We start from the raw sequence: 16,323 nt of genomic DNA on the forward strand, positions 1-16,323 counted from the left end.
TTTTGGATGTGTCTTGATTTATATATATATTTTTTATCTATCTTGTTTTAATTTGTTTTTTGGCCAATGATGTTTAAAAATTATTATGATTGTTATGTTTGGTGATTATGTGGCTTCTTGTGCCCAAATATATATATATATATATATATATATATGTTGGTATACCAAGCCATGTAAATGCCCTTAATAATTCATATTATATAAATTTATGAAATTTTTGTGATGATCAAAGTGGGGATATTTTATTTGTATTAACTTACTATAATGATGTAATATTGTATTAAGTTTTGAAGAATGAGAAGTATAAATATTTAGATTGTACAAAAGTTTGTATATTATCTTAAGCTTATTATTGAATATTTAGTAAGTTTATCTTTAATTGTCTCATGTTTCTCAAGTTTATCTTATCAATGAAATTTTTTTCCAACAATTGATAAACTTAATGTACTCATATTTTTTTCTTTTAAAAAAAGTCTTCATAAAGTAATCAAATAAAGCATTAATGTTTTATAATTTTTAATTTTTTCTCAATGATCAACTCATTTCATTTTAAAATGTTACTTCAAAATGGTAATTTGTTAAAATGTTATTGAAAATTCCAAATAAAATAAATAAATAAAATAAAGCAATTTTATTAGTAAATTTAATTAATAAAATAGTGTGTACAAGGGTCAATTTTAAATAAAAAGATTTTATTAATAAAATTTAGAAATTGTTTCCGCATTTAGTAGTAAATTTTATAATTTGTTTTATGAAATATAAATCATAAAGTAATTTAAAGAAACTTTATGGTAAAATTGAAATAAAATGATTTATTTAATGATAAAGAAATTGGAGGAGAAGAAGATGTTTAAATGGCAAAGAGGAAACAACATCCTGATTTGAAGGATGATCGCTAACAAGATTGAGAGATGTTGTGCGATCGTTGGTTTTCCAACGAATTTAAGGTAATTACTTATTTTCTTAAAATTACAATTTTATTTGTGTTAATAACTTTTCTTATTCTCTATTTTAGGAAATGTCATTGAAGAATACTGCTAATCGTTGAAAGAGAAAGTGGGAGTCTAGAAATGGATCAGTTTCAACACCGCGACATCACATTAGAAGGGGAATGGTGTTAGCTTCTTCTACTGGCCAAATCGATACTTGGCGTCTAAAACATTATGATGAGAAAAAAGGAATATGGACTTGACCAAATTTAGCAGAAATATATGTAAGTATAAATTTTAATTTTTAATTTTGTATCTTTTTTATAATTATCATTACTAATTAGAAAATAAAATGAGTATATATGATAAAATGATGGCGTTAAGGGCTCAACACACTCTAGAAGAAATGTCTGATAAAGACATTATGGAGCATATTCTTGGACGCTCTTCTGCACACTTGAAAGGTTGGGGTCGGTCTTTTTCAAGTACAACTTCTACTTCCCAACGCAATCCAACTGAGTCAAATAAGCCAACATATGATGAGCTAGCCCAATGCCTTGATGAAGCAAACAACCGACTTGATTCTACAAATGACCAACTAAGTATTGTTGTAGAAATACTAAGAAAAAACAATATGATGCCACCGCCTCCGTCAGATCAATGTTCTGATGCAAATGTCAGAAATTCTCCCGTCACTTCAATGCTAGAGGAACAAGATGATTCTTAGTTTTTTTATGTTTTTAATTCAAAACTTTAACGATAAATTATTATGGACATTTTATCTTTTATGTTTGTTTGTTTGAAGATTTTATAATATATGTTTATTTAATTTTATAAAAGTTGTTTGTTTTTTAATTAATTAAATTAATTTATCATCTATAAATAATTAATTTTAAATATTTTCCAAAATAATAATTCAATACTACCTACCAATAAATTATACTATTGCCTACACATATTTAAGTGTACGTAAATGTGAGAACTTAATACCTACCAATAAATTAAATTATTGCCTACACATATTTAAGTGTAGGTAAATGTCCGAACCTGATACACTGCCACGTGGCCCAATAAGCTACTGTTATGTGCCACATCATCTGCCACATCACCTGCCACGGTGGAAGACACGTCATTTTCCATGTCAGCTTTCTTGATACATAATTGCCCCGTGGAGTGCCACATCACTTTCCACGTATAATGCCACGTCAAACACTAGGTCAATGACGCTGACTCATTTTTGTGGGGCCCACACGATTTTTACCTACCAATATACTAATCGTAGGTAATAATACCTTTCTCGACTAACTATTACCTACCAATAGGTTATTGGTCAATATTGGTAGGTAAAGGGATTTACCTACCAATGCACCATTTTTACCCACAAATAAAATTGGTAGGTAAATGCCGAATTTCTTGTAGTATCTTGGGAACTTGGTAGTATAATTGAGTGAGAGTGTTAATCATAGATATGAACATCTATAGCTTCTGATGAAGAAGTGACATGATGGTTTCCTTTTAGTTTGGTTCAAGGTGTTAAATGATTGAGATATCATTTTAGTAATTAATATTAGTTTATTGAAATATCATTTACAATGAGCTAAGTGTTTTAAGGATAAAATACAATGAGGGGTAAAACCGTATTTTAGTCACATCCCATTGTAGACTGTCTATAGAGGATCGAGTGACAATTATGGTTATAACAATGGATAATTAATAGCATATCTATATTTGTTATAGAGCGTTCTACGAATTCAAGAGTGCAATTCCAAGTCTTTAGTGGAGTCATGAGTAATTAATAAGTTAGTAAATTTATTTGTTAGATTTATGATAACTTATTAGAGCTTGATTTCATGGGCACATGGTCCCCACTGTACCTTGGATAAAATCATCTAGATATTCTCAATTAATTGATTTAATTATCAATTAGAATTATCAAAGTTGACTATGTCAATTTTGGATAGTTTCATAGAGTTACGTAATTTAGGGAAGAAAAGAAAAATTATGGCAGATTTATTAATTAAGATAAATTGATATCTAAATTAATAAACAAGTTTAAATCAAGGTTCAAATTATAAATAATTAATTTGATAAATGATTTATATAAATATTTAATTAATTAAATCAATAGAAAATAATGCAGACCTTGATTTTAAGTCCAACTAGCTTATAATCAAATAGAAAATTTCACGGGCCTAAAGCCCATGATAATATTGTATATACATATATATATATAAGATCTGGGTATACGGGTAGTCTCGGTGTATGGGTTTATATACATATACGGTATGGTTTTGGTATTGTTAAAGGGGTTGGTCGACTGTGTGCGACTATGGAGGAAGCTGATTGTGGTCGACTGGTTCTGGTATCGATATAGGAGGAAGCCAATAGTGGTAAAAATGTCTGAAGGAATAGTAGAAGAAAAGAATGGGTAAGAGTTTGCTAGGCTACTAACGCTTTGGTACCATGTTAAGATTGAGATAATTTGTTTCCTTGATTTGATTAATTCACTCTTAGGGTAATACATACAACCTAATGTAATAAGATTTTGGCCTAAGCCCATATTAACCATATACAAAATTAGCCCACATACAATTAATTCCTAATAATAATAAGAGGAAATTACATGAAATATGATTTTTTTTTTAAAACTTTCATAAATATGGAATTTTTTCCCCTTAATTTTTGTATGGCATAATTTATTTATTTACATTTTATGGAATTTTCCCCCATATTTTTGTAATTTTATTAAAATATACCATATAATTTCAATATTGATTTTTTTTAATTATGGGATATTTTTATTAAAAATATAATCATATTTAAGTTAATAATATATATACACATATATATACAATTAATCGTATACATAAAACCATATAATTTTTTCCATTATATATATACATATATTTTCTATTATTATTTTTATATGTATATACATATATATAATATTATAAAATAGTACACATTTATATATATATATATGGATGTATTATTATTGTTATTATATTAATCTTATATATACATTCAAATATGAGGTGATGAGAATAACTTTCACTAATTGTGGTGATGAAAAAAAACAGATCAGAATACATTCAGTAAAGAATAAGAAGAATAAGAAGGTAACCGGTTACCCCTATTAAAATAACTGATTGATACTAGTTACTGAGCCAAACTAAAAAAAAAAAAATTAGAAATACAAAATTAATATGAGAAGTAGTAGTAGAAGAAGAAGAAGGTGGTAACTGGTTACCCCTATTAAAATAACAATTAATTGATAACTAGTTACTTAGCCAAATCTTTAAAAAAAAAAAAAAAAACTACATCTAAAAAACAAAATCAGATATGAAAATAACCAAGAAGATGAAGATCGAAGAAGGTAACTGGTTACTTAGGTAGTTTTATTAAGAAAACCAAATTTGAAAAATAAAATCATATATAAAAATAACACATGAAGAAGGAGATTAAATAAGGTAATGGTTACAACTAGGTCCACAAAAAAACTCAGATCTGAAAAATAAAATAAAATAGTGACAGTAACTGGTTACTTAGGTAGTTTTATAAAGAAAACCAGATCTAAAAAGACAAAATCAGATTTAAAAACAACCATGAAGAAGGAAATTAAATAAGGTAACTGGTTACAACTAAGTCTACAAAAAACTCAGATCTGAAAACAAAACAGAATCATGACAGTAACTGGTTACTTAGACAGATTTAGAAAAAAAAAAACCAGATCTGAAAAGAAAAGAAAAATCAGATCTGAAACAACAAAGAAGACACACAAGAACGTAAAAGAAGAAGAAGAAGAAGAACGTGAAAACGAAGAAGAATGCGAAGAATAATACGAATCGGAGATGGCGTCGGCGGTGATCGAAGATACGTCGTCCATTTGTTGGTGTGAGAGAGCTCCTATTGTTGTGAGAGAAAATGGTTGGCTGCCATTGTTGTGAGAAAAATGGAGAGAGCAAGTGAAGAATATGTGAGAGATGGAGAGAAAGATGAGAGATGGAGAGAGAGAGAAAAGTAAAAGAGAGAGTGTGTATTTTTTTATGATATTTTGTTCATAGTATTTTGTGGGATTCCCATATTTTAAACTTTTTTTTTCTAAAATTATCATATTTTATGGCATAATTTTAATGCCCATAAATATAGAAAGTAGTTTATTTTTTCCCATATTTTTGTAAAGTTGTCTAATAACAATGCATTCTTTTATGCACGTTCGGGTTTGAAGAAATTTCCAGTTTGCTTATTTTATAATTTTGTTCATTTTATTATCTTTTGACAATAACTAATTGTTTGAGTTCCTTTGAGAGAAACATTGCTAATTGTATTATTTCTTTTTATGGAATAAAACCTATAATAATTTGATCTTATTATGATCACTTATCTCTGTCATTTTATTTCTTAGCACCACTTAATCACTTTATATACGCATTGAAAAATACATTGATAATAAATATGTTGTCATCACTTGATTATCGTACCTATTGCCCACTATACTTAATGAATAATCATGAATTTGATAACTATTAAAAACGAAATATATTATTAGTAAAATAAATTCTCTAATTAATTATGAATAACAAACATCAACAGTTTTCCATAAATTTTATATATACACATTGACAACTTTTTAGTTATAGTTGAGAACAAATAATCCATGATTAAACCATCACTAGCTAAATGATTAAATCAAGGGGTTAAATGGGTTACTTCAAGAACGCGTTATGGTGATAAAACAAAGACGTCATTTACTACAATATGATCCATATCATAGAGACCATTATATGATGAGATATATTTAATTAAGAAAGATTAATTAAATATATCTCATCATATATCACTATACACAGTAGTAGATATATTTAATTAAGAAAGATTAAGAGTTGAGTTGGCCGAATATGATGAGATCAGGCAGGTACTACTGGTTTATTATGCCATGGCATTATTTTTCCACATAGCTCTACCACTGCCAAAGTATATATATATATATGTATTCATATATATACTAGATATAAACAATGTGTATTATGCACGTTTGTTTAATTTTATTTATAGAATTTATTAATTATTTTTATTAAATTTATATTAATGTCATATAAATTTCAAATAAATATCATATTTTAATTAAATAATTTATTTATTTTTGTTTAAGTTTATGTTTGTTCTAGTTTTTGAATTTGGGAGGGACAATTATATATTATATGTTTAATGTAATATTAAATATTATACATGTATTTTAAATTTAAGTTTATTGCTAGTTTTTTTAAAATAATAATCAATTTGTTATTAATTAACAATAGATTATATTATATATTTAATATGATATTATTCTAATAAGTGAGTTTAAGTTTAATTAAATTTTATTATTTTAAAATAACTATCATTGTAAAATATCTCAAAAATATCATATTTTAATTTGTTTAATTATTTATTATTTTTAAATATTATTCATTGTAAAATATCTAAAAAAATATTATATTTTAATTTGTTTAATTATTTATTATTTTATACAAAATTATCATTGTAAAATATCTCAAAAATATCTTATTTTAATTTTTTTAATTATTTATTTAATTTTATTTAAGTATTTACAAACTACCGTTAGATATAAGAATATTCTGTTAAATATAAAAATATTCCGTTAAAGTTAACATTAAAAGAATTAAAAACCGTTAAAATCAAGAATTTTCGTTATCTACACACTTATTATATAGAATAGATATATACTAAATCCAAGCAAACATGCAACGTGCAATATGCATGTTTGCTTAGTTTTATTTATAGAATTTATTAATTATTTTTATTAAATTTATATTAATTTTATATAAATTTCAAATAAATATCATATTTTAATTAAATAATTTATTTATTTTTGTTTAAGTTTATAATTGTTCTAGTTTTGAATTTGGGGGTGACAACAAGAGATTATATATTATATGTTTAATGTAATATTAAATATTGTACGTGGATTTTAAATTTAAGTTTCTTGCTAGATTTTAAAAAAAAAGTAATTTACTGCTAATTCAGAGTAGATTATATTATATGTGTAATATGATATTATTCTAATAAGTAGATTTAAGTTTAATTAAATTTTATTTAAGTTATAAAATGTATGATTTTATTATTTTTAAATAATTATCATTATAAAATATCTCAAAAATATCTTTTTTTAATTTTAAGTGTTTACAAACTATCGTTAAATATAAAAATATTTTGTTAAATATAAGAATATTCAGTTAAAGTTAACATTAAAAAATAAATAACCGTTAAAATCAAGAATTTCCGTTATCTATACACTTATTATATTGAAGAGATATGTTATTATAAGAATCATCCTCACTTTCACTCCATCACCCATGTATGTTAGACATCCTCAATATGACTGGCTAATCATGTTCCAAAAATTTTGGAGATAATTATTATAGATTTATAATTCAATTTGCTTCTCCATACATATATCTGTGGGTGGGTTTCGTTTATGGTGTTCAAAAGTTATATATTATTGATAATCACTATAGAGTTAGGACCATTTAGCAATAATAATAATATATAGCTTTACATGATGTTCTTTTTATGATAGTACTAGTATATATGATTTTTTTTTAAAAGAAGCAGGTCTACAAGTTGGAGTTCGTTAGTTAGTTAACTGCTATCCTAGCAGGTTGTCTTGCCCCTAACCCATTTTTTAAATGGGGTAGTGCGGGTTTTTTCATGGGCCGGGACGACCCGCCCCATTGACAACCCTACACCCACTATAAGTCTACTAGACGTCCCTTCTAGCTAGTACTTCCATCAAAGATAGCACCTCATTCTCCATACACACAATGCGCTTTTGTCTCCAGTTCTTCACCATCCGTGAAAGAGCTCGGGCTAAAACATAAATATGAATCTAATTTTTTTTTAATAAAATTATACTAAATATATACAATGCATATAACTGTATAATTTTATTTCACTATATATATTTTCACATATATTTATAATAATATTTTTAAAAAATAAACTATACAAAAATATAGAAAAGCAAATTAGAGGAGCATGGCCCAGTCCCCCTAGCTCCATCATTCACCACTAAACACTACTAAGTTTGCCGTGGTTATTATATGCACTCTTTTATTCACGTTAAGGTTTGAAGAAAATTCAAGCATTGTTTGCGCATCTGATAATAATTAGGACAATAATTATCATTTTATGCACTTTTTGTGGACAATAATTAGGATGTCACCTCGCATAATAACCTATAATATATACATATATATTATATACAGTATAAATTACAATTAATAAAGATTTGAATCAAATTAATTAGCTCGAAATTTGTCACCCAAAATTGTCTTATATAGAGAAAAAGCAGCCAGCCCTTTTTAAAGTGGGAGCAAGTCTGAAAATTGACACACACATACATTATTTTACAATATATATATAGATATATATAAAACAGGAACAAGTTTGTTGAAGAAAAACAGGAACAAGTTTATTAATTATTACATATAATAATATAATTAATTATGGGATTATTATGAAGTTATTGGCACCATCCGTACCACAATGGGATGTTGGTCAATCATAAATATCTAGGGTATTACACTAGTTCGTGGCTTTCGTATGCATAGAACTAATGAGCCAATCTAATTTGTTCTTAGTTGAAATCTAGTTGAAATGTTTATAGATATCTTTAATAAATTACGCTCATACTAATTAATATAATCTAAATTAATTACTTTTGGACTTTAGTTATTACTGTAAAGCTACAACAATTAATCAACATTCACTTATATATTTATCTCCTCTTTTTTTATAATTGTACGTAAGAACATTTTTTAAGTAATTAATAATTTATCCATAGATATATAAAGAATCAGGACTTTCATTCTCCTAAATTAGTCTATATTTATAGTATATATGAAAAATTAATAAGTTATTATTATTATATATATACTAGATAAAAATAATGTGCAATGCTTAGTTTTAAAGTTGTAAACATTGTCTATAATTTTAATAAAAGATAATTCACTATTTTAAAGTATATATATAATAGAAATAATTATAGTTCTATAGTATATATAAATATTTATGTCAATAATCTTTACATTTATGATATCTAAACACAACATGTATATATATATATATATATTTACACGACTACATGACATATATACAAAATACAATAATATTTAAAAATAAATTAATACTAGAAATAAAATAAGAATAAAAAAAGTTGTAGTGTAGACAATAGTATATATGCATAAATTATTTTTAGTTTCTAATGTATCTTACAATGTCTTTTGATGAATTTGATGGAGAAATTTTTTTTTCAATCACTTGATAAAAAAAAACTATTACACAAATTTATAAGATAGAAAAAATAATATGTATGCTTTTATTATTTTTAAATAAATATGATTTAATTGTTTAAATTATCATAAAAATACCCTATTTTAATTAATTAATTTATTTATGTTTGTTCTAAATTTTTTAATTTACTCGTGATAATTTTTTTTTTATATATTATATATTTAATATAATATTAAGTTTAAGTTTAATTAAATTTTATTTAAATTATAAAATATATGATTTTATTATTTTTAAATAATTATTATTGTAAAATATCTCAAAAATATCATATTTTAATTTATTTAATTTTATTTAAATTTAAATTATATTTATAATCTAACGTTAAATATAAAAAAAATCCGTTAAAATTAACAAAAAAAAAACTGTTAAAACAAAAAAATTTCATTAGATATATATATTTTATATAAAAAAGATATCAATATTCGGTCAATGAACAAACTTTGGACCTAGAGACAGCCACAGCTGGGTCATGTTCTTCTATATATATTTTTTCTTTATATATATAGTACGGCCAAGTAAATAAACAATTTGTTTGAATTGGCTCACATGCATTAATGTGTTAATTTTTTCTTTAAATTCAAGAAAATTTTCTAATTCTGTATCGGTCCAAGGTAGGTATGATCGAATGCATATAAATATATAATTGTAAAAAAAAAAAAAAAAAAGAATGTGAAACCTTTTCTACCTAATTATTGTTAGTTAAATTAATAAATCTACTATAACTAATAACTCAATATTTATATGTGACGAATTCAAATTAATGGTGTTCGAGTGAACATGAGTTGAAAAATATATGAAACATATATCCAGCTTGCAAGGCATAATTCCAATTTTTTTTTTTACTATGTAATCAAGCTTTCAATTTTCCAAAAGCTATAAATTATTCCAATGTTTTAATATAATCTTCAAAGAATAAGGAAAAACTATATTGTTTGGGAAGAGATTCAAAGAAACCTACATATCTACAAATTAAATCTAATATGGACAAAACTAAACAAAGGAAGAGACAATTTAGAACAGTGCCAATTTAATCAGATTGGAACTTATTGGTCATCAACTATATTATCAAACAATAACTTTTTCTTCTTTAGCTATCAGCCTAACAAACCCTTCTTACACTATTTTTTTTTATTTATTTTTTACTTTGGTGGCATTAAAATTTGTGAGACTAAAATAGAAAAAAAAAATTATGAATAAAAGAATATCAATAATCTATGTTTCGGTGCATCACCGACCTTCAAATAAGAACAAATATATATCTTGGCTGGCCTCTTTTAAGTAATTTCCATTTGTAAACAACTAAAGACAAGGTCTTATTTGACTTATATCAAGGTGTTACCTAGTATTTTCTCATTTTCTTACCAAATTTCATCTTATATATCCTGTGCGCTACAATTCACATTTTTTTTTACAAAAATAAACTTTATATATATATTTAGGGAGCTTCTTAGTTAGGAGCATCACTTTTGCCTTTATCGTAGGGATATTTTCTAATTTCGATACTTGGAGAATTTATAATCCATTTTTTTTATATGAGAGCGTAGATGATAGATATAATAGTCATCTCGTCAATTTTCAGAAAATTCTGAATAATTTACAGTGTTGAAATCAGAGTTCAAGCAGTCTGTTTTCCACGCGTATAAAAAAAAAATCAAGTACGTATGTAACTGACTGTTTGAACTCTGATTTCGACACTGTAAATTATTCAGAATTTATCAAAAATTAGCCGGATGAGTTATAACTATAATGTACACTATCATGAAAAAAAAATTAGGTTATAATTTCTCCAAGTATCAAGAATAAAAAAACGCTCCTATACGGTAGGAGTAAAAGTGATGTCCGGCCCTACCTATTTAAAAAAAATTGTAAACCACATAAATTTTTTTAGCTTACATAAAAATGAATGAACATGTAAGTTGTATATATAAATGGTGGTTGACCTTGATTGTCAACCTTTATCAAAATGGCACCAAAATATATGTTTCAAAGCATTAATCTGATCAAGATGCAGTGACCAAATAAACTAGGAATCAATCAAGTTATAATTATGTACATTATCATTCCATCATATGCGTCTTCTGTAAGTTTTTTTATTATGTGTGTATATATATAAATATATATTCATATATTTAAAAATAGAAAGATTATGTAACGAGCGACCTCAACACACAACACAATATGAGGCCTTAAGTTAGGCCTTCAATATATAATAACTAGCTAGTGAGTTTATTATTTAATTAAGAAGCCTATAAATCAAAGTAATTTACAATTGTAGGAGTCCTTAGCCGGCCCTAAATATATTTTATTCAAGATTAATTTTTTTATGATATATACAATAAAATTCACACACACAAAAAAAAGACTTTTAAAGACAACCAAGGTCAAAATGTAGTTACTTACCAAAAACAACGGTTTATACTACTTGTGAGAGTGAACATTGTAAGTTTATTTATTTATTTATTGTTTCTTCAGTGTTGTCAGGTTAAATCAATAAATTTTTTACTTTAAATAATCTAGGAAAAGGTCGTTTATTCTTTTCTCTCTTTGACTCTAATTGTATTAGTTAGTTACTAATTAAGTATTAATTAAGAAAGTTCGAAGGTAGGATTAAAAATATTACCACACAACATATAACTTCTAGAAATTTTTGTTACATTTTCTACCAAAAGCTCTTTATTAACTATGACTAATATACTCGTTGAAGTGATCTAAGCACGTTGTTTAGCTAAAGACAAAACTTTGCATTATTATCTTGACTTTATTAGAGTATAAGTTTAGATGTTTCTCTTGCTATTTCCATTTCATTTTTTTAATTTTGTTTTTTTGGAAAGAAAAACAAAACAAAACAAAAGTCATGAGCAGTGATTTACTTAAAACACGGTTTGAATTATTCAGCCCCACATCTTCATACCTAATTTGCATTATGAAAAGTTCGTGGCCTCCATGAAGGAATTTTGAGATATAGTGGGAAAGCACAAGAATATATGAAGAGAATTACAAATAGTTAGTAGAAAGTTAGATCTATTAACGATTTGGGTTATTATTTAAACAAAATAGAGTACTATATTCATTATTTTAATCATACTATTTTCATTAAAATATGCCATGAACCAGGCTGTTTCTTCAATAAACAAATATGTCCTAGTCAACTATGATTGTTGAGAGTTCCTATATAAAGGGGCTCCTATCATCTTTACCATGCAAGTCACTACACAACAATAACTAGTAGATCTAAAGAAACTAAGAGTTTGCCAAAAATGAGGGGCCAAGGACAGCCGAGGCATTGGCCTCGACTAGTTTTTGCTATGGCAATTTGTCTCATAGCAACTAGTGTAGTTGCTGATTACGACAAGCCTTATGTTTATGCTTCTCCACCACCACCAAAGAAGGTTGAACACTCTCCTCTCTATGTTTACAAGTCTCCTCCACCGCCACCAAAGAATGTAATCCACCCACCGTACCACTACAATTCCCCACCTCCACCATCTCCTTCACCACCACCTCCTTATGTTTACAAGTCTCCACCTCCACCAAAGCATGTTAGCCACCCACCTTATGTCTACAAGTCTCCTCCTCCACCATCCCCATCACCACCACCTCCTTATGTCTATAAGTCTCCTCCTCCACCAGTCCACTCACCTCCACCTCCTTATATCTATAAGTCTCCACCTCCTCCATCTCCTTCACCGCCTCCTCCTTATGTCTACAAGTCCCCTCCACCACCAGTTCACTCGCCACCACCTCCTTACATTTACAAGTCTCCCCCTCCACCAGTTCACTCGCCACCACCTCCTTACATCTACAAATCCCCACCCCCACCAGTCCACTCGCCACCACCTCCATACATTTACAAGTCCCCACCTCCACCAGTGCACTCACCACCACCTCCCTACATCTATAAATCTCCACCACCACCTAAGGAAATAAGCCACCCACCATATGTTTACAAGTCTCCACCTCCACCATCTCCATCACCACCCCCTCCGTATATCTACAAGTCCCCTCCTCCACCAGTCCACTCACCCCCACCTCCATACATTTACAAGTCCCCACCTCCACCAGTGCACTCACCCCCACCTCCTTACATCTACAAATCCCCACCACCACCAATCCACTCACCCCCACCTCCCTACATCTATAAATCTCCACCACCACCTAAGGAAATAAGCCACCCACCATATGCTTACAAATCTCCACCTCCACCTTCTCCATCACCACCCCCTCCATATATCTACAAGTCCCCTCCCCCACCAGTCCACTCACCACCACCCCCATACATTTACAAGTCTCCACCTCCACCAGTACACTCTCCTCCACCTCCGTACATTTACAAGTCTCCACCCCCACCATCCCCATCACCACCACCTCCATACATCTATAAATCCCCACCACCACCAGTTCACTCACCACCACCTCCTTACATCTATAAGTCTCCACCCCCACCAGTTCACTCTCCCCCACCTCCCTACATCTACAAATCTCCACCACCGCCTAAGCATAAAAGCCACCCACCATATGTTTACAAATCTCCACCTCCACCATCACCATCACCTCCTCCTCCATACATTTATAAATCCCCACCTCCACCAGTTCACTCACCGCCACCTCCTTACATTTACAGTTCTCCTCCTCCTCCATCAAAGATAGTACATCGTCCTTCACACTCTTACAAATCTCCTCCACCCCCAACTCCCAAGTATGATTATAAATCACCACCACCGCCGTCTCACAAGCCATACGTCTACAGTTCACCTCCACCTCCTAAATACTACTAAGTTCGCTATGGTTATAACTTCAAACCTAGAGCTCCAATAACTTTGCATTCTTTTATGCATGTTCGGGTTTGAAGAATTTCCAGCATTTGTTTGCGTATCTAATAATTTTGTTCATTTTATATACTTTTTGTTGGCAATAATTAAAGGTGTGAGTTCCTTTTAGGGAAGTTTTATAAATTGTATTATTTCTTTTATGGAATGAAACCAATAATATTTGATGTTTATGATTTCTTGTCTCTGTTGTTGTCGTTTCTTTAAGCACTATACTATTTAATATACGCATTAAAAAAAGACAATGATAATATAAATATATTTTCCCCATTATACTAAACAAAGTTAGCATACATACGTACTCTTCTAAAAATGAATAATGAATCTGATAATTAACTTTTTAAAAAAAATATATAGTTAGTAAATGAATTATCGAATTATATTACGAATTACAAACACCAACGTTTCTCCATAAATTTTATATATCCATAGGCAACTTGTACTCAAACCAATTAAGGTGAGTGCAAATGACTCATGATAGAGTATATTGAGATAGTAATATTGTATGGTTATGCTAGCTTATCACAGCAAAGCTAGCTAAATGATTAAATCAAGGAGTACCACCATGGATGATTTCTTGAACGAGCAATATATAGATTCCTCATACAGCTTAAATAGATTAATATAAATAAGAACCAATTAGTATTGACTGGAGCAGAGCGACAAAACCTCTTTTCTTTTCTTATATGGTTCATAATATTAATAAAATTATTTTCCCCATTGCCTATATTGACTTATAAAAATTGATTTATATATATATATATATATGTGATATCCATGTTATAATTTGTATTCCTACAATTAAAAAAATTCACGTTCTCATACGTCCTGACGGCTTTTCCATTAATCAAACTGAAAGTTTCTAATAACTCCAGCCTGTTTTGTTGATTAAACAAATATGTCCTACAATATGATTAAGAGGCTACTCTCTCAACCCTTATCATTCAATTATAACAAGTAGATATAAAGATTAAGAGTAGTTTTCTGAATATAATGAGATCAGGTTTAGGACTGGTTTATGCAATAGCATTATTTTACTTCATAGCCACTACTAGTCTGGTTGCTGATTAGTGATTACAATAAGCCTCACATTTATGCTTCCCCACTACCGCCGAAGCGTGTAGTAGTTAGTATTAGAGAGGAAAACCTACATATAGAGCCGTACAAAAGAATACAAGTGAAGCCTTTAATATATAGGTGATGGTTTATGTATTTGGAATAGAGATAATAATTATATTTTGTGCTTGTTTGGTTTAGGAAATAGATGAGAATATGTGAGTAGAGTTTTACTAAATTTGGAAAAGATGTGTTAATTAAAATTGAAAGGTTGATGATGATGAGACAATTGAATAGGAGAGTAGCAGAAAGGGTAATAGGCTTTCTTTAATTTTTTTATTGTAGTTTGTTGGTACATGATCAATACATGAACTTAGTACTTATAGGTGCCAAAGTCGGTGGTCATTTCCCAACCGGCATTACACTAGTGGCTATTATCATTTTATCTACAATATTCTAATGTACATGTTTTAGCATATAACTAGAAGGTTCTATACTACTAAGTCTCTAGAAAATCTTCTAGAAATTCTTATAGCATTCTTCATATTCATTAGAAAATTCTAGAACAATTTAGAAATATGTAGCAACTTTAATACTCCTCCTTGATACATATTTCTTTAACTCCGATCATGTCTCCAGTAGCTCAAACTTTCCTCTTGGTAGTGCCTTAGTGAATATATCTGCCAATTATTCTTCAGTCCTGCAATGCTTTAACTCTATTTCTTTATTTGTTTCAGCTTCTCTTATGAAGTGATACTTGATGCTTATATGTTTGGTTCTGCTGTGAAATACAGGATTCTTTGCCATTGTTATAACTGATTTGCTATCGCAATAGATTTTTATAGCTTCCTCTTGCGATTCCCCCATGTCTTTAAGAATTCTTTTGAGCCATATAGCTTGGCTTGTAGTCACAGCTGTTGCATATATTCTGCTTCTGCTGAGGATTGCACAACAGTTGCTTGTTTCTTAGACGCCTAGGAAAATATTCCAGATCCAAGTGTGAAAGCATATCCTGATGTGCTCTTCATTTCATCAATGGATCCTGCCCAGTCACTATCTGTGTAGCCAATTAATTTTGAGTCTGGAGTGTCACCATACCATATTACGTAATGCTTCGGTCATTGCAAGTATCTAAGGATTCGTTTGGCTACTCTGTA

At 28.6% G+C, this 16,323-nt stretch overlaps 1 protein-coding gene across 1 annotated transcript; it reads left to right on the forward strand.

The window, feature by feature from the left end:
• The first annotated feature begins 12,541 nt into the window (after positions 1 to 12,541).
• Positions 12,542 to 14,262, forward strand: LOC133789751 (extensin-2-like). The gene has a single exon (XM_062227508.1). It carries the CDS (start codon positions 12,542 to 12,544, stop codon positions 14,057 to 14,059), a length of 1,518 nt encoding a protein of 505 aa, XP_062083492.1. The 3' UTR covers positions 14,060 to 14,262.
• Positions 14,263 to 16,323: the final 2,061 nt, after the last annotated feature.

Source organism: Humulus lupulus, chromosome 7, assembly GCF_963169125.1.
Source record: "Humulus lupulus chromosome 7, drHumLupu1.1, whole genome shotgun sequence".
In the NCBI taxonomy this organism is placed as follows: Eukaryota; Viridiplantae; Streptophyta; class Magnoliopsida; order Rosales; family Cannabaceae; genus Humulus; species Humulus lupulus.

Excerpts from the sequence above, each read along its gene's own strand:
- LOC133789751 (XM_062227508.1), top strand. The coding sequence starts at position 12,542 with ATGAGGGGCCAAGGACAGCCGAGGCATTGGCCTCGACTAGTTTTTGCT.